Source organism: Aulonocara stuartgranti, assembly GCF_965226115.1.
Source record: "Aulonocara stuartgranti genome assembly, chromosome: 18".
In the NCBI taxonomy this organism is placed as follows: domain Eukaryota; kingdom Metazoa; phylum Chordata; class Actinopteri; order Cichliformes; family Cichlidae; genus Aulonocara; species Aulonocara stuartgranti.
The window spans coordinates 35,792,668-35,815,176 of NC_138954.1; the positions used below are offsets into that span (position 1 = coordinate 35,792,668).

Below are 22,509 nucleotides of genomic sequence, written 5' to 3' on the forward strand. Positions count from 1 at the left end.
TTACATGTATCACGGAACGTGATGGGAGTGAGCGTCCTATCTGCATGATTTGCAACGCCAAGTTGAGCAACTCTAGTCTCGCACCGGCAAAACTAAAGGAACACTTCTTGAAGCTGCATGGAGACGGGGAATACAAGAACACAACACTTGCTGAATTCAAGGTGAAGAGAGCCAGATTCGATGAAAGGCCCACTCTGCCTGCTCTTGGATTTGTACCCGTTAACAAACCGATCCTCACAGCATCGTACGAAGTTGCTTACCTGATCGCAAAGCAGGGCAAGCCACACACCATTGGTGAAACACTCGTGAAACCAGCCGCGTTAAAGATGGCAAATCTGATACTCGGAACAGCGGCCGAAGGTAAATTATCACAAATTCCTCTTTCAAATGACACCGTCAGCGACAGAATAGAAGACATGAGTAAAGACATCTTGGCTCAAGTAGTCGCCGATCTGATTTCAAGCCCGGCAAAATTCAGCCTTCAGCTCGATGAGAGCACAGACGTTGCTAATCTAAGCCAGCTTACTGTTTTTGTGCGCTATGTGAAAGATGACGTGATAAAAGAAGATTTTTTTATTTTGTAAGCCTCTTACAACAACAACTAAGGCAGCCGATGTGAAGAAGCTTGTGGATGACTTCTTCGGAGACAACAATCTTTCATGGGACATGGTTTCTGCAGTTTGTACAGACGGAGCTCCCGTCATGCTGGGAAGAAACTCTGGTTTTGGTGCGCTAGTAAAAGCCGATGCACCACACATCATTGTGACTCATTGTATTTTGCACAGGCATGCATTGGCAACAAAAACCTTGCCTCCAAAAATGGCAGAAGTATTAAAAACCGTGGTGGAATGTGTGAACTATGTGCGAAATAGTGCTCTGAGGCACCGCATCTTCAGTGAGCTGTGTAAAGAAATGGGCTCTGAATTCGAGGTACTTCTGTACCATTCTAATGTTCGGTGGTTATCCCGGGGACAGGTGCTGAATCGTGTTTTTGCCATGCGTGTGGAATTAGCCCTGTTTTTGCAAGAGCACCAACACTGTCATGCAGATTGCTTCAAAAATCCTGAGTTCATTCTCATTTTAGCGTACATGGCTGATATATTCGCAGCTCTCAATCATCTCAATCAGCAGATGCAGGGTGGTGGAGTCAATATCATAGAAGCGGAAGAACACCTGAAGGCTTTTCAAAAAAAGCTAACGTTATGGAAACGACGAACAGAGAACAACAACTTTGCAAACTTCCCCCTTCTGGACAACTGTGTAAGTAAGGTCGAAGATGTGTCTGGAATCGGAGATGTTTCTGTATCCACGGAACTGAAGCAAACAATTGCAACGCACTTAGATGAGCTTGCAAAGTCTCTCGACAGATATTTCCCTACAAGAGAGTCATATCCAGCATGGGTGAGACAGCCGTTCACGTTTGCTGTTGAGACAGCAGATGTCAATGATGAATACCTTGACGAAATCATTGAAATTCAGCAGAGCCAGGTTCAACAGCAACTCTTCAGAACAACAACACTCTCAACGTTTTGGTGTCGACAAATGGACAAGTATCCAATTATTGCTAAGAAAGCCCTGGATTTTTTTTATACCATTTGTTACAACATATCTTTGCGAGCAATCCTTTTCGACGATGCTGGACATAAAAACGAAGAAAAGGAACAGACTTTTCTGTGAAAATGACATGAGACTGGCACTTGCCAAGGTGAAGCCACGCATATCTGAACTGGTCTCTCAAAGGCAACAGCAGAAGTCACACTGATTTGCAGGTATGTAATTTGTTGTAAGTTCATGCATTGTGTTGGTTTTGTTCTTTGAACAAGGTGATGTTCATGTACGGCTCATTTTGTGCACCAGTAAAAAAACATATCTATGTCTTGAATTTGAAAAAAAAAAAAAAAAATTCACTAAAGAGGGGTTCGGTGAATGCGCATATGAAACTGGTGGGGTTCGGTACCTCCAACAAGGTTAAGAACCACTGCTATAGATAAAATAAGACCAAGGGACCAGTGTACCCTACCCTGGGATAGGGTTACCCCACCCTGGAGGAGGAAGCTGGAGAGGGACAATGTCTGGTAGCTGGGTCTTAATGCCAGGAGCCTACAGAAGGAGCAACATGAGCCCTCCTGTAGACCACTGCTTGCAAGAGGCATCGTGGGAGTCAGTTGTATTTTGTGTGTGTGTGTCAAAAAGATAACTTTCTAACGTCGTAAAACGTTCCGGGTGGTTGTTTAAGTGTTTAAGTTCTGGTAGCTGTGCAGCGTATATGAAAGGGAGGAATGGGATCTCTAAATTCACTCGCTGGGCCCACTTCCTCATTTGAGGTTTGACAGCATTTTAGTAGGTAAAGGTGAAGCTTGGACATGAATTGAGCTGCAGTTTGGGGAAGGCCTTGAAGGGGACTGGCGACGGCTCCCAAGCCTGGAAGATCCTCATGCACTAAATAGAAATGAAGAAGTTAAAGAATTGAGAACAAGGAGGGAGGGAGGGGCACGTAAACAAGAATGATCAGCTTGCAGAACTGGAGGAACCTATATAGATGACAACAGGAAGGAGCGTGTTTGGAGGCGTGGTCCTGCTCCTGAAATTCTGATACATAATCTCCAAAACAAATAAATCAGGCTCTTCAGAAGCACATATCACATGCTGGAGACCAGCTTATGGACTTTGTATAGTCTGTACGACTGTTTTGCCAGGAATACATAAAGGTATTACAGAAAGTTTATATTTAGAAATGTAATTGATTGAATTTGACTTTGCTTAGATAGCAGGTGCTTGCATAGATGCAGTAGTTTAGCCGCACTTCACACAGCCGGAACATGGTTTACTTCTTCATCTTAAAGTAATAAATTGTTATCATTTGTAGGTAGTACTTCACCTGTCTTCTAGTGTCGAAATAACTTGGACTGGATTTTCTGTTCTAGCCGATCGACAGAGACTGCTGCCTGCTCCACTCTCTGCAGTTCAGGGGTCGGCAACCCTGGGCACACGCGCCACAGCTGGCACGCGAAGGGTTAACTGATGGCACGGCCATAGCTGGCCATTGGGCATACTGGGATGGTGAATTGGCCAGATGCTGGCAGATGTGTAAAAATAACTCAGTTATTTAGAGCTTCCACAGAGGCAGCAGGTGGATGAGAGAAAGGGGAGGCAGGAGGAGGAGAGACCCGAGGCGGCCGCCAGTCCGAGTGTCAGGTGAACTGAACTTCAGGTAAGAAGTTATGACCTGCAGTCTATCTGGGTCAGATATAAACCAAGTTTAGGTGGAGTTTATTTTCGTTGTGCTGACTTTTTACCGTCAGTTACAATAACTCGTGCTGCGTACTAGCTAGCATGACGGAGTTTCTATACAGCTGGGTGGTGCTATGATGTTACTGATGGTGAACTTTATTTTATTCATAAGGTTAGTCAGTAGAGTTGCCAAATGTTCCGTAAAAAATGGAATCGTCTCGTATTCAGAGAAAATATTACGCGTTTTGTTTTGAGCTGAAAAAGACACAAAGCTGGAGTTATTCTGTCGTAACGCTGCACAGCTGCCTCTTCTCCTCTCATTCTCTCCCTCCCTCTCCTGTTTCTACTTTAATCATGAAACTGATCAGTGATCAGCTGATCGGCTTTTCTCTCTCGTTTGTTTATCGCCCACTTTGCGCCAGAAACAGGAAACCAGCGGATGTCGCGCTAAACAACAGCAGCACGTTTAAGCTTGATCAGCTGTTGTTAGAATGTATTTAATATTAATTTCTAGTATCAGCTGATGTTTGCTGGAGCCACAGCTGTAAAGCTGCTGGTCATGATGTTGGTTTGGATATGTGGTGAGAGGGAAACATGAAGATGAAACCAGGAGATGTCCTTACTGAACCATCAGAGCTGAACAGGTGATGGAGAAACAGGTTTACCTTTTAGGTGACATGGATGAGTTGAAGTTATGAACTGTTTCTGAGAGACAAATAACACCAGGATCCTTTTCTAAGTAGCTGACAGCTGGTAACTGTGCAGGGGCGGATCTAGTTCTGCCAGGGGGGCAGGTAGGGCATTAACAGGGAGAGGGGGGCACAAAGAAATACTTTTCTTTCTTAGTCTCATTTAAAATGCTTTTAATAAATAATTATCTGAATCTTACAACCAAAGTTTTTATCTGATATAAAATGTATAGAAATCACACATATACCAACAAGACTGTGCATCACTGTCACCACAGCGTTTGTTTTCATTCAAAGGCTTTATGGCTTTAATACCTGGTGGGCCGGTCTCTCGTCAAAATGCCCGGGCTGTTTTTTTGTCCCAGTCCAGCCCTGGGCACGACACGCAGTGAGTTAATCTGAGAAGGTGCATTAAAAAATAAATGGCCGGGCCAGCGGTGCACATCGCACATTAGCTCGCATAGACACATTAGTTGTGCCTCTTCTTAATGACAGTATCTTAGCTAACAACCCCAACTACCAGATTCAACTTGTAATTGGCTAAAAATAACTTCGCCTACCGGTGAGAGGGACGTTGCTAGCTGGCAGGAACTGTCCGCTCAGCGCAGCATCAGCACTACGGAAATGCACGGATACATCCATAGATCGAGACAGAATTTACACTCTGTGGGGTCAAAGTTTGCAGAACTACAGACGCAGCTGGAATCCACTGCTGTGCGTGTGTTCATGGAGCTGCATGTTCACCTGCTAGACGTCACTACCTGACAGGTTTAACTGTCTTCAGAACATTGCAGAGGCCTTATTGACAGTGTTTGGCTCTACATGTCTGTGTGAGCAGACTTTCTCTCACATGAGTCCTCAGGTCTGAATGCTGGACACTGGGAGACCTGTGTGTCTGAGTGGGAGACCAGAGATCACATTAACATGTGTGTCTCTGTATTAACAAACATGCCATATTGGCCCAGTTTATTTTTCTTATCATTGTTGTGAGGAGACCATAAATAGCATTTGGATTTTCTGTTGTTCAGTTCATTTGCTGTTATGGATAAAAAGTCTTTTTTTGTTTCCAAACAGCTGATAACTATTCGCTGACAGCTGCCAACATCTGTGAACAAATATAATTCTATAAAGTTGTTCTATATAGGCAAGGCAAGGCAAGGCAAGTTTATTTGTATAGCACAATTCAACAACAAGGTGATTCAAAGTGCTTTACAGAGACATTAGAAACAAGAACAAATAAAAAGCATGATTTAAAATTGATTAAAACAAGCAAATAAACTAACTAATTAACAAACAAACAAACAAACAAACAACAGTATATAAAATCAAAACAGATAAAATCAGAACAGTAGATAAAATCAGTAGTTAAATGTAAGTTTTGAAATTTAAGCTTAAAGTGTGGATTTGGTGCTTTATTCAAATGCAGCTGAGAACAGGTGAGTCTTCAACCTGGATTTAAATAAACTGAGTGTTTCAGCTGATCTGAGGCTTTCTGGGAGTTTGTTCCAGATATAAGGAGCATAAAAGCTGAATGCAGCTTCTCCGTGTCTGGTTCTGACTCTGGGAACTGATAAAAGACCGGATCCAGATGACCTGAGGGATCTGGAAGGTTCATACTGGGTCAGGAGGTCATTGATGTATTTTGGTCCTAAACCATTCAGAGCTTTATAGGCCAGCATCAGAACTTTAAAGTCTATCCTCTGACGGACAGGCAGCCAGTGTAAGGACCTCAGAGCTGGACTGATGTGGTCCACTTTTTTGGTCTTAGTGAGGACTCGAGCAGCAGAGTTCTGAATGAGCTGTAGTTGTCTGACTGATTTTTTAGGTAGACCTGTAAAGATGCTGTTACAGTAATCAAGCCTACTAAAGATGAATGCATGGACTAGTTTTTCCAGGTCCTGTTGAGACATCAGATCTTTTATCCTTGATATATTCTTGAGGTGATAGTAAGCTGACTTTGTTATTGTCTTAATGTGTTTTTCTAAGTTTAGGTCTGCATCCATCACTACACCCAAATTTCTCGCCTGGTTTGTGGTTTTTAGATGTATAGATTGAAGTTCTCTGGTGACCTGTAATCGTTTTTCTTTGGCTCCAAAGACTATTACTTCAGTTTGTTTTTGTTTAGCTGGAGAAAATTGTGGCACAACCAGTCATTGATTTCCTCAATGCATTTACCAAGAGCCTGTACAGGGCCTCGGTCTCCTGGTGACATTGTGATATATATTTGTGTGTCATCTGCATAGCTGTGATAGTTTATTTTGTTGTTCTTTATAATCTGTGCCAGTGGGAGCATGTAGATGTTAAACAGAAGGGGTCCCAAGATGGAACCTTGGGGAACTCCACATGTGATACTTGTCTGCTCAGATGTGAAGTTACCTATTGATACAAAGTATTTCCTGTTTTCTAAGTATGTTTTGAACCAGTTTAGTACAGTTCCTGAAAGACCTGTCCAGTTCTCCAGTCGTTTGAGTAATATGTTGTGGTCAACTGTATCAAATGCTGCACTGAGATCCAGTAAAACTAGGACTGACATTTTTCCACTGTCTGTATTCAGACATATGTCATTAAACACTTTGGTCAGAGCGGTTTCAGTGCTGTGGTTCTGTCTAAAACCTGACTGGAAGGCATCGTAGCAATTATTCTGTTTTAAGAAGTAACTGAGCTGTTGAGAAACTGCTTTTTCAATGATCTTACTTAAAAATGGGAGATTTGAGATCGGCCTGTAGTTGTTCATTTGTGTCTTGTCAAGATTGTCCTTTTTCAGTATAGGTTTGATTACAGCAGTTTTTAGTGATTCTGGAAACACCTGATAATAAAGAAAAGTTGACGATCTGTAACAGGTCTGACTCTAAAGTCTTTGAGACCTTTTTGAAAAAACTTGTTGGCAGGACATCTAAACAGCAGGAGGAGGAGTTCAGTTGACCTAAGATGTCCTCCAGGTCTTTGCTGTTAATAGGTTGAAACTGTTTGATGGTGTTTAAACAGTTTTTTGGTGGACACAGTACATATCCTGGATCTGCTGTTGATGTACCAATTGCTTGTCTAATCTTTTGGATTTTGTCTGTGAAGAATTTGGCAAAGTCATTGCAGGCCATGGTCGAATGAAGTTCAGCTGCCACTGACACAGGAGGGTTTGTTAGCCTGTCAACTGTAGAAAATAAGACCCGAGCATTATGGCTGTTTTTAGTGATGATGTCAGAGAAGTAGGACCTCCTTGCATTCCTCAGTTGTAAATTATAATTGTGAAGTTTCTCTTTATAAATGTCATAATGAACCTGGAGATTTGTTTTTCTCCATCTGCGCTCAGCTTTCCTACACTCTCTTTTTTCATTTTTCACCAGTGTGGAGTTTCTCCATGGAGACTTTTTCCTTCCAGAGATAACCTTCACCTTAATGGGAGCAATAGTGTCCATTACATTTAACATGTTAGCATTGAAGCTATTGACGAGCTCATTGACTGACCCTCTGGACAGGTCGGGTGTTAATGGGAAGACCTGGTTAAAAATTGCACTACTGTCTTCAGTTATACACCGTTTTGTGATCACTGTTGTTGATATATTTGTGTGGGCTGAGATTTTACTTTCAAAGAAAACACAGTAATGATCAGACAGGCCCACATCAGACACAGTAACCTTTGAAATGCTCAGGCCTTTGGAGATCAGTAGGTCAAGAGTGTGTCCTCTATTATGTGTGGCCTCTGTTACATGCTGAGTCAGCCCAAAGTTGCCCAGAGTGTTACTCAGGTCTTTAGTCCCTTTGTCCTGAGGGTTGTCCACATGAATGTTAAAATCCCCAGCAATAATTACACAGTCAAAATCAACACAGATCACAGACAGCAGTTCACTGAGGTCATTAAAAAAGTCTGTGCAGTATTTGGGAGGCCTGTAAACATTAAGAAACACAACTTTGGATGGGGCCTTCAGCTGTAAAGCCACATATTCAAAAGACTGAAAACTTCCAGGAGATAGCTGCTTACATTGAAATGATTTATTAAATAAGACAGCAACCCCTCCTCCTCTCCTGCTCGCCCTGACCTCACTGATAAAACTGTAGTTAGGAGGGGTCGTCTCGATGAGAACAGCTCCACTGTTACTTTGGTCCAACCAAGTTTCAGTTAAAAACATAAAATCAAGGCTGTGCTCAGTGATTAAATCATTAATTAAAAATTTTTCCCAGCTAGAGATCTAATGTTTAATAAAGCCAACTTAAGTGTTTTAGAGGTATTACTTGTCCCCTCGTGTTTGGGAGCAGTCTGTGGCACACAAGGTATGTTTACTATGTTTAAAGATCTTTTAGAGTGCAGCTCTCTGTGTTTTGACCAGGCCACATGTCTCCTGTCACCTAAAACAGAAATTTTAAAACCTTCTAGTAAACAGGGTCCCAGCTTCTCCTGGGAAAAGTCACCACTGCCATAATCCTCACAGCCCGGACCCTCCACACATCACGCATCAGACTGCGGAGACAGGGCATGAAGAGGAACTAAGGGGGACGAGGCTGGGCAATGTGACTTCGATTGCTCTGTTGAGGGTGGGGCTCGATGGCGAACCTTTGGCCGCTCTGGTGGGGGGTTTATGGGGGACAAAAAGGGATTGGGCCGGGGGGTAGATCTGAGCCCAGCATTGACCCGCTCCATCATCTCCTCAGTGAATTTCAGGTGTGGGGAGGAGGGAGAAAGGGAGGGGGAGGAGGGTGATGGCCTGTCAGGGGTTTGGGGGACTGGGGAAGGTCGTGGTCCCTTGTCCTGGTCGTTGGTGTTGTTGAGAGAGTTGGAGGCAAATAGGGACCCCTCTTCTTGCCTTAGATGTCTCTCCTTTCTGAGGCTCTTCCTCAGATGCCATGGATGTCTCTCCTTTCTGAGGCTCTTCCCGGGTGGGGGCAAATGGAGCTCCTCCTCAAGGTTTCTGCTGGGCTTTGTCTGTTCTTGGAGTACTGTTTGTTCCTCTTTATGAGATAACTCCTCGTTTATCTCAGCCTTGGCACCAAGCATGGATGGATGATGTATGGAATAAAACAAGTTGGAGGTGAACAGTTTCACCCCTGACTTGTTAAAATTAAATCCATTTGCTTTGAACAGATGCCTGCGTTCCCAAAAAATATTAAAGTTGTCGATAAAATGCACTGAGTGGTCAGTACATGCTGATATAAGCCATTTATTCAGTGTAAACAACCTGCTGAATCTCTCGTCTCCTCCTCTGACCGGCGGTACAGGTCCACTGATGAATACAGCTGCATTCAGAGAGTTTACAGTATTTAATAATCCAGTAAAGTCCCGTTTCAGAACCTCCGACTGTTGTTTGGACACATCGTTTGACCCTGTATGCAGAACAATGTTTGTCACAGTTGGATATTCATCTGCAATTTGAAGAATTCTCTCCTTCAGGTTGTTGACCATATCGTTAGGAAAGCAGAGGACTTTAGTGTTCTTACCGCACATCCTTTGTACATCCTTTACGGCAGAGTCACCCACAATCAGAGTTTCAGGCCTAGCCTTTAGCTTTCCCTGTGGCCTTTCACTTTTCAACAGATTTTCAGACCTTATTTCGCTGCTTTTAGATGGATGGTTGTCCGATATAGATCCAGGGTCCTTTGATAGTGGAGCAAATCTGTTCTGCAGTTTCACATTCAGTTGTTTTGGAGGTTTGTTGTTAACCTTCCTATTCACGGTTGTCCAGTCCTGTTTCCTGTCTCGTAGGAAGTGAAGGCCAGTCGGTTTCAGAGATTTCAGCTCGCTGTGCCCTGCCTGTGATACGTCCTCCCCCTTCCAGGAGACATGATTTATGTCTTGGTTTTGCACCAAGACAGTCTAAGGGGGGATTATCACTTGAGGATTTATAATAGTGCACAGAGTCTACTTTCTTGGTCATGTTATCTGTGCTCCTTAGCTGTGTACTAGCTTGCTCATCGCCATTGTTTTGAATCAAAGGCAAGGTTGTTTCATTTCCACACAGTCCATTTACCTCCACGTTTACTTCTAAGCGATGAATTTTTGTCTCCAGTACTGCAATCTTCTGCAGGAGGCTGTGGTAGTCATCTGTGGAGAGGGAAGGCATCTTGTTGCTAGTTAGCCTAGCGGTTAGCACCTTTCTAGGCTATTGAGGCTGCTCGGTGCCCAGACGCTGTAATCAGGCTTCAGCTGTGTCTAGGCCACAGACACACGGAGCGCTGAGGACAAGGTAACCATAAAATGTTGCTGTTTCTGTTAAGAACACTCTAGTCCTAATGATCTACAAGTGTCCAGAAGTTATCGCAGGTAAGCTCACACGGAAAAAAGGGAAAAAATCAGCATAAAAATCAATAAAAATCAATAAAATCAATATAAGAAGCAAAGCATTCAAGAGCAAAGAGATGAAGCGTGTGTGTAACTGTTAACATAGAGCGTTATTCAATTTATTGCTAATGCAATCAGTAGTTGCATTAGTAAATTTTACATGCACTCGTCATCAGAAAGGTTGCTGACCCCTGCTGTAGGGCGAAGGACACACACACCCACACACATGTTTGAAAACATCCTGACACAAAGTTTGACATCTTGCTTTGGATGGTTAAGACTGCCAGGAGGATTGTTGGTGCCCCTCTCTCGTCTCTGGAGATCTACAAACAGGGCTGCATACGCAGAGCTACCTCCATCATCAGAGACTCCCACCACCCCTCTCATGGCCTGTTCTCCCTCCTGCTGTCTGGCAAGAGGTACAAGAGCACCCCTCCCCACCCACTCAGCTATTCACACAGCTATACACACACTATTTGATCTAATGATCCTCTTCTATGAAAGGACTGCTGCCACCTGAATGAGTGTGACTGCTTAGACCTGAGCTCGTTTTAGAATTTAGATTACGAATCGATGTTATTTATCCTTATTATTACTGCGATTTATCATTGACTTTTAAAAAAAATTGTATTGGTTACTGTAGAGGCTGGTGAGAAACAGTATTTCGTTTCAGTCAGAGTATTTTTTGAAATAACATACGAAATGAGAATAAACCTTTCGATTGATTGATTTGATTATCTTTGTGAGAAATGTTCATGCATTTTCAAGCTTCTTTCCCTTAAATTTAATCATCACAGCAGGTTTCAAACTCTTATCCAAAACCTGAACTTTATGCTAATTTTACCATAAATGCAACTTGCATTGGGTCTGGGGAGGCTGTAGCTCAAGAGGTAGAGCAGGTCATCTGCTGATTGGAAGGTTGGTGGTTCAATTCCTGACTCTTCCAGTCTGCATGCCAAATATCCTTGATACTAACCCCAAGGTTCTCTCGAATGTTGTGGAATATACACTTTTCCTCTCGTGGTTCCGACATCTCTGCCTGAGCTTTGCAATCATAGATATCATATATGATTTCTGTCTAAATACGAGAACAAAAGTACTAAGGCTCTGACGTTAAGAAGCATCTTTGTCTATAACACAAAACATAATGGTAGCGTGTGGTAAACTCAGCGACTCATGAACTTAAAACATTAAAGCCCACAAGAAAAAAACGACTGAGCAGAAGTTGTAGTCTGTATAAACACAAGCTGGAGTTTAGCTCTCGAGACCAGTGAGACTTTACAATCTGAAATTCAAAACTGCCATTATATAATTTCCTTTTTTTAGTTGGTGTGGTTGGAGTAGAAAAAGACATTTAGCCTTACTTGACAATGCTGCGAGCTCTGTCGGGGTCCATGGCGCTGACTGAGCCCACCACTGTGCCCACCGCAACATCTTCTTTCACCTCATACAGGTAGCTGGCTTTTTTAAACACAGGCGGCTCATCCACATCATCCACGGCCAACCGAACCGTAGCCACGTCTTTTGGGCCTAAGGACATGAAGCGAACATATTCCTGGGTGTTCTGGACCTGGATCTCGATCGTGTATGATGGTTTCTTCTCATAATCCAAAGGCTGCAAAGGCAAAGAGAGAACGACTGCTTTCAGTAAAGATGTCTGTGGAAACATAAAGCCAGCCTGAACAATGGCAATCATCAATGTCCACTGAGGCCAACAAATGCATGTAGACAGATAAATGAGACAACAGCTTGAAAGATACATACATACATACATATAGTGTATACAAGTGTGGCATGGTCATGTAAAGTATCTGTAACAGCAGCTGGTGCTGTCAGGTTGCTGTGGTGATAGTGGGTCAGAGGTTTGTCACTAAAACAGTTTGTATCAATGTTGACACACACTCTCTGTGAGGACACATTTCTACAACACGGCATGGCTTTGTATTTTTAACAGCATATGTAAAACAGACTTAGTTAGCAGGATCCTTAGGAGCTGAAAGTGTGAGCTCTGATCAATTCATTTCAAGCCAACCAGTGATGTGAGAAAAATATCAATACAAAATAAGAAGCCAGTATTATCTGAAGGTGGCCAAAGCTATGGATAGTTTGACTCGTGCTTTTTCAGTACACAGCGACTCAAGAACGTTTTCTTTTGGTCTCTATTATAACATCATTTGACCCCCAACGCTTCAAGTCCCGTTTTTAATGTTTACTGGTTAGTTGCTCTCACCTTTCTGACAGTGACGAGTCCTTCTTGTGTTTCTTTGTCAGTGGAAATGTCAAACATTTCCATCCCGTCACCGCTGATGATGGTGAAGTCCATCTCAGTGTTCTTTCCAATGTCTTTATCAGTGGCCTGAATTCTCCCAACGACAGAGCCGGACGTGGACGATTCAGGAACTCTGAACTGGTATATACCTGGAAACAGTCAGCTCCGTCACATCGGTGGGACTCACTCTGGTGACGGAGGTGTCTGGGGTTTTCTAGTTTTTGTTTTAACTCCCAATTATATTCAATTTGTCAATTGATATGAATGTTTTTGGACAGAATTATGGCTGCAGAATAATTCTCTCAATTGTGCAGGACAAAAACATGTCACAGGGGGCGATAGAGTACCAAACCCTGGGGAAGAATTAAGATCTGATAAAGGGATTCACGGGATTCTTAAAAGGCTTTAAACAAGATACAGACAGCTGACAACATTAAAGAAAAACCTGAATGCATGCTAAAGCATATAGTTAGGGCTGGACCAGGTGACCCTGAATCCGCCCTTAGTTACGCTGCACTAGGTGTAGGCTGCTGGGGATTCCCATGATGCACTGGGTGTTTCTTCTTCAATCAACTTTTTCACTCACTATGTGTTCATACACCACTCTGCATTTAATTATTAGTTATTATTAATATCTGGATCTCTCCACAGCGTGTCTTTGTCCATCCTCACCCCAACCAATGATGGCCCCTCCCTGATTCTGGCTCTGCTGGAGGTTTCTTCCTGTTTAAAGGACGTTTATTTCGATCCCGCTGTCACCAAAGTGCTTGCTCAAAGGATGTCATATGATTGTTGGGGTTTTCTCTCTTTTCTTTGTATTGTTTCCTTGTATTATTTTCCTTTCCCTTACAATATAAAGAGCCTTGAGAAAGCTGTTGTTGCTGATTAGAAATAAAACTGAACTGAGTATAATTAATAGCTGTGTGTGTTTCATCACTCGTATACACACTGTGCTTCGTCTGTGCTGCTGTCTTACTCTGAGTGAAGTGGGGAGGGTTGTCGTTGACGTCAGTGAGAGTGATTTTAACCACAGTGCTCCCAGTGAGGCCTCCTCTCTGTCCACCCATGTCCTTGGCTTCGATCACCACCTGGTAGTGCTCCCTCTGCTCACGGTCCATGTCACCAGGACCCAGGGCTGTCCGGATCACACCTGAACAAAAAACAAAACTGTAATCTAAATTCATGTTCAGTCATTTTGTTTTTCATCATCGTGCTGACGTGTTGCTGGTGTGAATTAATATGCACGTCTTCAGATGTAATATGGCTTTATTTTCATTCCTGTTTTGGGTGGAGGAGAAACAAACCAACCATCTGTGGCACAACAATTTTCCTTTGGTCATGATCTGAGTTTTTAGGATATTTGGGGTTTTTTTGATTGATTTTCTATTATAGTTCTATGTTCCCTGTTCTATGGGTCTTTAGGCACATGTTTGAGCTCCACAAGCATTGTCCCTGTTAAGTGGTCTTGATTTCAGTGTTTATTTCCTGTTTTATTTTGACACTTCCTTGCCCTGTGTGCATTATGTTCAGTTTTGCTTCTTCTGTCTTGTTACTCCTGATTTGTCCCTGCTGTGTTCACAGTTGTGTCCACTTCACTCTCCTGTGTATTTATTGTCTCAGTCTTCCCGTGTGCATTGTGTGTTCTGTGGTCACGTGCTAGAGCCTAGTCTATGAGTTAACGGTTTTGAGTCTCACCTAAGCTATTTTGTCTTATGCATTTTGATTCCTTAAGTTCAGTAATAAAGTTATATTTAAGTTTATGCTTGTGTGTTTGGGTCTCACCCTGTCTGCCACACTGCGAAACCTGACACCTTTTTTTAAGTCAATAGACAATTAGTTAGAGCTGAAATCAATCATATTACAGGACTTATTATCTGACAAGTTCTCTAAACCCAGCTTTAAATCTTTTAAGCTGATATCTGGATTTACAGAAACATCAGTGTACACGGGTCAAAACAGGAAGTTGTTTACTGGAGATCTACAAAGTTTAAGATTAATGTCACCAGTTCTATATGTGGGAAAAAGTGAGACATTTAGCCTCAATTCTTTGTAATGACCAGCAGGGGACTCCTGTGGCTGCATCCACATGTGCATTAGGGTACGCTTGACTGTGGGACCATATCGGTGTATTCCTCGGTTTTATAGTCATATCCATCACATTTTTTATGTTTGCCTACAGAAAGCTAAAATGGGGACCCATAAAATGGTCAGCTTCAAGACTTTAAACTGGCACTAAGGTGATGTGATAGTGACAAAGTTCACCTTTAATCTGTGGCACTTTGAAACACTATCTTTTGATTTTTCGTCAGGTTTTTGGCTCTCAGTGTTGTACTAGTACAGTGTCAGAGATTTACAGTTAACAAACAGTCAGGTGAGTAAACAACACTGAGACACTTGAGATTGATAACGTGCGGCACGGGTGAATCTCAGACAGAGAGACACCCCGAACTGCAGTATTCGTCAGTACAGTGAGTGTGTTTGATGGTTAAAGTTAAAGCTGTGAACACTACCTTATTAGACTAATACTGAAATGAGTCTTCCTCTTTGGTTAAAGTCTCTTACCTGAATATGTCACACTGTAAGCTTGCTAGCATACTCATTATAGCTAAACTGGTACTGCAGTGTTCCAGTGCACATTTTCCATCTTTAAATGGAAACGATAAAATCATATATGTAACTGTCGTCTTTATCTGATGTGGGAGGCACAAAAACGTGCAAAGAGAAGTTGCACTGAGTTTTCAATGGTAGTTCTTTTTTTATTTTTACTGAAAAAAAAGATGTATTGTCTAAATTTATGATATGAAGCTGCAACAAACACGCTCATCATAAGCTCCCTGAGAACCTTCTGATTCACACTGTGAAGAACATCCTAGAAAGAGAAGAAAATAACGACCACATCCAGACTATGATTCCTGTACCATTCATTTAACAAAACACACGATGTGTTCATTTGGACTGTTTGTGTTATCTGCAGCTGTCCACGTTTGTGCCTACAGAAAGCAAAAGAATCACCTGAGCACTTTTTATTCCTGTTATTGAGTGTTAGCACATGTTTATATTATGATATGGAAAATAATGATGAGGAAACCAGAGAAGAAAATTGATCAGCTTAGATCAGGTTTAAATGTTATTTCACTCATTTATATCTGAACACTTTACAGAAATGATTTGTTATTGTGGTCTAAACAAGTAATGTAATATGTCATTGTTCCTAAAATCTAAGTCTGTCCATAAATATTGATCTGTGCACCTGTTGTGTGGGTTTTGATGCTCCAATAATTCTACTAAAATGATTCTGATGACTCTTCTGTAGACATGTTGCTCATTAGTGACTTTTTCACATTTAGCACATTTTCATTCTCCACATTCTGTCACTTAAGACTGATTTTGAACCATTATGTTGAATTTATGAGGATATAAAGTATCAGTATTTGGACATGACCCGCACCCACCCACTCACTCATCTTAATTGTGATGGCAGCTCTTTTTACACAGCTCGTGTCCACAGCTAAGACGACATGTGGCATGTCTGTGTAAAGCTTGTATAATGTCAGAGCTCGTGAAGAAGGCCCAGAAGACAAATCCCCAAATGTTTTAATGGCCAGTCCACATCTGACAGTCGGGGCAAGTGTGACAGGACTCACATAGTCTATTTATATCTCTCTGAATCACAACAGTCACCTCACTGCACTTTACCTTTGAAAAGTAAAAACCCCGCAAATGTATCAGCTTTCTCACATTTATCAGTTCTTACTTACAGACAGGTGAAAGTTACTGATCCCATTATGAAATACACCACAAATGTCTCTAATTAAGAGGTTCTTTAGCTGCATGCTCACATAATAGTGTGCCTGTCACTGCAAATATTTCTTTCTGAGCCTTTTAAGAATTAGCAGGTCGATCCGATCTGCCTTTCCTCTCAGTAACATTGCACAATAGGTGTATATTTTATATCTTTGTATCAGACCAAACTTTACAGTGTCGTGCAAGAACCTCATTAAAATGTGCATGTAAGAGTGAAATCCTGTGAAATTAGTCCACGGCTTTGGTTACACACCGTCAGCAGTGTGACATTATGGGATGTGTCCCTCACGTGTCACAGGCATGAGATCAGTTTCATGTGCTACAATTAGCCTTTTTAGTTTAGCATTAAAGACTATGTTAAAGGAACACACGGACATTTTATGAAAAGTCGTCCTGCTTCAATTCAAACTTCCTCCTACTTTCCATTTAAATGACCCATTTACGCACTTTTAGTTCTAATTTTGTACGAGTAGTCCACACCAATCTGGAGACGAGGGGAGCTACAGGAAGCCGATAATGATCCTTCCATGTCTGTGTAGGGCCTCAGTCATCCAGGTCATGTTAGTCCAGGGAGCAACTGGACTTCTTTAAGTTTCCAGTCTCATAGGTGAGGAATGTATCGTGAAACTAGGCTGATTGCTGGGTGTGCAGCCAATGTTAACCAATGTTAATGGGTTTCAAGCCTAAGGAGCGAGGCTGCAGGCTATGGCAGCAGCAGGTCCAGTGAATGGACCAGACAACAATTGCAGTGGATTGGTCAGCTCTATAAAAAGGTAAAGGCAGCAACGGCTTTTCCAGTTTGAGTCAATTCTTGAAATACAGTCATCATTCTGATTCATGACGAAGCAGCAAAAGGTTTTGAGAATCTGACTATATGATGTAATAATTTGTTCTCTAAAGACACGTTTTACAAAAAGTTATGCTTTTGTCACGACTGGTATCATCAAGTACTCGATGTCTGTCAAACATACCAGTGTTTGGCTCCACAGAGAAGTATGGGTGTCCTTGACTGATGCTGTAGACCAGTTTGGCACTGTTCCCATACATTGTGTCATCAGCATCTGTAGCTGTCACCTGGGTGACCGATGTACCTGAAAGAGTTGCATTACCACGACTGTTACTGAGAAAACAAAAAGCAGAAAAGTGCAGTGAGAGAGGTCCTTACCAATATCAGACCTCTCAGGAACACTGGCAGTGTACACCTCTTTGCTGAACTTTGGTTCGTTGTCATTGATGTCGTGGAGTTTGATGATGAACTCGGTCTCTGGCTCCAGTTTTTGACCCGTCCACTTGTTGACCACTGTGGCTTTGAGGACATAAAAGGCCTTCTCCTCTCGATCAAGGCGGCGCGTGGCGTGCAGATCGCCGTTATTCTCATCAATGACAAAGATGGTGCCAGCCCCCTCGCCAGAAAGAACGTACTTCACTGAGCCATCGCCATGGTCCTGGTCTGACTGGAGCTGCAGGTGGACATACCCAAGTGAAGAAGTCGTCAACTGATGGTTGAGTTATTTAACATACCAGACAGACACTAGCTGCTCATACAGTCAACTCTTTCCACTTCAGGACACTGAGGTGAGGTTGCATTCCCAATCTACAAAATAATGAAAATAATGAAAGCACATTTTATTTTGAGTGATTTTTTTCTTTATTAAGATCATTTAATACATTTAGTAACAGCTGAACAAAGGATCCTGTCTTCAGTGTTCTACCTATGCCCACAGGTAGAAAGCTTCTTACCTTAAGCAGGTAAAGTAAGCAGGGGTTGAGGTGGGATGTCAAGCTGTTTGCAGAGCCAGCATCACCTGTGAGCAGTTTAGAGTTTCTCACCCTATCAGAGAGTGAGAAAATAGCCCACACCATGTGACCAGCACTGAGACTGGAGAGATTGTAAGAGAGAGACATGGTATCTGAAGAAACCCTCAACTTAAATGAGACAGTTCTCCAAAAGCAAAGATGGTGGGAGATTCCTTGAGAAAAAGCTTTTTATAATCTTTTATTGCTTGCTTTTTTCGTAATATAAGCTTTTCAGCATACTCTCTTTCATAATCCTGTCTCTAAAAACATTTCTGCAGATGAAGGAACAAGAAGATAGACAGGTCTGGTGGTAACAGTGACAGGTTTACAAAAGGCAAACAGAGCAAAAGCAGAAAGACCGAGCGTGAACTCCACACCGGGAAGCAAAACAAGAATCTTCTGAAGGCAGACAGTCAGCTGAAAATAAGAGTGTGTTGTGCCTGAAGGAGTACCTTTGCACTCTTACCCACAGCAATAACCAATCTCTCCTGTTTTTCCTCTCTCTCACTTGCCTCTCATCTTTATTTGTAGCTCTTGAGCTGAAGTGGCTCGCTGTCCACCTTTCATCCCCCCATTCCTGCTTTACTGCCTCAGGCCATGTGTTTGGGTGAAGCCTTTGATTAAGAGTATATGACTGTGGGAGTGTGTGTTAGAGAGAGGCAGCTGTGATCATATGTGGTGATATTTATGTGAGGTTTAACCACCTGCTAAATGATGGATTATGATTCTGTATGTGGTAATAAGTTACTTCTTAAAGCATTCACCCACCGCTGAATTTTCTTTAAGGTTCTCCAAGTCTTCTGACATTCACCTCGGTCTACAGTTCACCCCACAGACTTTCAGGGCTTTGTCAGTGACGCTCACCTTGGTGTTCTGGAGGTAGTTCTTAACCAGGAGCAATGTATGTTTTGTGTTGTTGTCATGTTGGAAGACAAAGTGATTTACTTTGTTTTCACATATCATTCTTTCTTCATGAATCCTTCCACTGTGACAAGATTCCCAGTTCAAGACACACTGAAGCATCCCCACAGCACTCCCATCACCGCCTTTCAGTGTGTGTGTTCTTAGGGTTCCTTCTCCAAACATCTGTAGGACCAATAAGCTCTAGTTTCATCTCATCTGACCAAACGACGCACTTCCAGTACGCATAAACTTTCTCCAGGTTGTCCTTAATGTATATGTGTGTGTGTGTATATATATATATATATATATATATATATATATATATATATATATATATATATATATATATAACACCCAGCACGCCCCTGCGGGCGGTTTATCCTTCAAGCTCGGGTCCTCTACCAGAGGCCTGGGAGCTTGAGGGTCCTGCGCAGTATCTTAGCTGTTCCCAGGACTGCGCTCTTCTGGACAGAGATCTCCGATGTTATTCCCGGGATCTGCTGGAGCCACTTGCCTAGCTTGGGAGTCACCGCACCTAGTGCTCCGATTACCACGGGGACCACCGTTACCTTCACCCTCCACATCCTCTCGAGCTCTTCTCTGAGCCCTTGGTATTTCTCCAGCTTCTCAATGCTTCTCATCATTCAATGACTCAATGCCCCACAGCTGGATACTGGAATGCCTAGAATTGTACAAGATCAATGGGACCCTAAGAGCCTTCATCAGGAACTCAATGGGGATGTGGCGTACAACACTAGAGGCCAACTCCAAGCCCATAGCACAAGTCACCATCAAGTGCGGGATCTACCAAGGAGATGCTCTGTCCCCACTGCTGTTCTGCATAGGCCTGAACCCCCTCAGTGAGATCATTAACAAGACTGGCTACGGATACCGACTACGGAACGGAGCAGTTGTCAGCCACCTCCTGTACATGGATGACATCAAGCTGTATGCCAAGAGTGAACGAGACATCGATTCACTGATCCACACTACCAGGCTATACAGCAATGACATTGGAATGTCGTTCGGACTGGAGAAGTGTAGTCGGATGGTAACAAAGAGAGGGAAGGTAGTCAGAACTGAGGGGATTGAACTACCAGAAGGCAACATTGCAGACATAGAGGACAGTTACAAGTACCTGGGGATCCCGCAGGCAAATGGGAACCATGAAGAGGCCGCTAGAAAGGCTGCAACCACCAAGTACCTGCAGAGGGTCAGGCAAGTCCTGAGGAGTCAGCTGAATGGTAAGAACAAGATCCGGGCCATCAACACGTACGCCCTGCCCGTGATCAGGTACCCTGCTGGGGTAATAGGCTGGCCAAAGGAGGAGATAGAAGCCACTGACATAAAGACAAGAAAGCTCCTTACCATGCATGGAGGGTTTCACCCCAAGTCCAGCACCCTGAGGCTGTACGCTAAGCGGAAGGAAGGGGGCCGGGGACTGGTGAGTGTCAGCACCACAGTCCAGGATGAGACAAGGAACATCCAAGAATACATTGGGAAGATGGCCCCAACTGACCGAGTGCTCAGTGAATACCTCAGGCAGCAGAAACCCAAGAAAGAGGAGGGAGACGAGGAACCATCATGGAAGGACAGGCCCCTGCACGGTATGTACCACCGGCAGATAGAGGAGGTGGCTGATATCCAGAAATCCTACCAGTGGCTGGACAAAGCTGGACTGAAAGACAGCACAGAGGCACTAATCATGGCAGCACAAGAACAAGCTCTGAGCACAAGATCCATAGAGGCTGGGGTCTATCACACCAGGCAAGACCCCAGGTGCAGGCTGTGTAAAGATGCCCCAGAGACAATCCAGCACATAACAGCAGGGTGCAAGATGCTAGCAGGCAAGGCATACATGGAACGCCATAACCAAGTGGCCGGCATAGTGTACAGGAACATCTGTGCCGAGTATAACCTGGAAGTCCCGAGGTCAAAATGGGAGATGCCCCCAAGGGTGGTGGAGAATGACCGAGCTAAGATCCTGTGGGACTTCCAGATACAGACGGACAAAATGGTGGTGGCTAACCAACCGGACATAGTGGTGGTAGACAAACAGAAGAAGGCGGCCGTAGTGATCGATGTAGCGGTTCCAAATGACAGCAATATCAGGAAGAAGGAACACGAGAAGCTGGAGAAATACCAAGGGCTCAGAGAAGAGCTCGAGAGGATGTGGAGGGTGAAGGTAACGGTGGTCCCCGTGGTAATCGGAGCACTAGGTGCGGTGACTCCCAAGCTAGGCGAGTGGCTCCAGCAGATCCCGGGAACAACATCGGAAATCTCTGTCCAGAAGAGCGCAGTCCTGGGAACAGCTAAGATACTGCGCAGGACCCTCAAGCTCCCAGGCCTCTGGTAGAGGACCCGAGCTTGAAGGATAAACCGCCCGCAGGGGCATGCTGGATGTTTTTTTTAATACACACACACACACACACACACACACACACACACACACACACACACACACACACACACACACACACACACACACACACACACACACACACACACACACACACGTATATAAAATATTGGTCAGATTTATTTCACTTAAAATGATTTAAAAAATTGAAACCAGCGAATTAAACTGCAGTTTTAGCGACAAAAGAATGAACCTGGATGGAACTGGACATGTGCTGTTTGAGTTTGAGTCAAATGAAACCCATTTGATACCTTAACCTGCAACTTTTCCTGCTCTAACTTTTCTTCCTTGAATCAGGTTACAGTGCATCACCCCTTCACTCTCTGCCTGTGTCCTTTGTGCTGCTCCTCACCTTTTTTCTCTTGTTTCTTTGCCTTGGTTCTTTTGTTCTACCTGTCCTCCTGCCCTTAATTGTTCACTCTTCACACCACACAATATACATCTCCTCAGTTCCTTCTGTTCTTTCCTCGCTGTATGTCCTCCAGTCGTTCCCTCTCTCCTTTTGATCCTTGCTACCTTTTCTGTCCAGCAGTGTTCAGTCTGAGTCCATCTGTCAGTCTGCAGGGCTGCAACACCGCCATACTTTCACAAGCCGATAAAGCCTGCAGACATTTCAGCACAGCACATTTCCAGAGCAGAGTATGTGTTATGGACTCTGTGGTGTCCCACAGACATGAAAGATGCTGCAGTCTTTCATGTTTCTTCACAATCATCGTCGCTGTAACGATGCTACCATATTCATTAGATGTCACAAAACATTTTCTGCTTACTGTTATTTCTAACAGTGCCTGGCTTTCTCTATTGAATGTCTCTCTTAATTCTATGTTTGGGTTCATGGATGTCTCTGGATGAATGGAGCACTCACAAGTACAAAGCGCCAGGTGTTCGAATAGTGGGGGAATATTGGGATTTGGCTTCCGGACATGGAACTGGATTAGAATAGGATGTAGGCAGCCAAGTGCTGTTTGCTGTTTTACATGGACCAGGATGATGAAAGCATCATCAGAGTACATCTGTAGGTAAATCCACTATTGTGTAACTTCATATTAAAATAAATATTTAAATACATACATAAGTAAATAAATAAATAAATAGGTAAATGTCAGCACTCTTTGACATCAGAGATACA

General features: G+C 43.2%; 1 protein-coding gene across 1 annotated transcript in view; it reads right to left on the bottom strand.

Annotated features, from left to right (window-relative positions):
* LOC309694171 (cadherin-6-like) overlaps window positions 1–22,509 on the bottom strand; it is a 75,148-nt gene that overhangs the window by 34,600 nt on the left and 18,039 nt on the right. The window contains exons 3-7 of the mRNA XM_082514014.1: window positions 17,427–17,721; window positions 17,233–17,352; window positions 13,434–13,607; window positions 12,419–12,606; window positions 11,553–11,803 (exon numbers count right to left, since the gene is read on the bottom strand). Of these exons, the coding sequence (XP_082370140.1) occupies window positions 11,553–11,803; window positions 12,419–12,606; window positions 13,434–13,607; window positions 17,233–17,352; window positions 17,427–17,721 (1,028 nt within the window). The remainder of the gene's footprint in view (window positions 1–11,552; window positions 11,804–12,418; window positions 12,607–13,433; window positions 13,608–17,232; window positions 17,353–17,426; window positions 17,722–22,509) is intronic.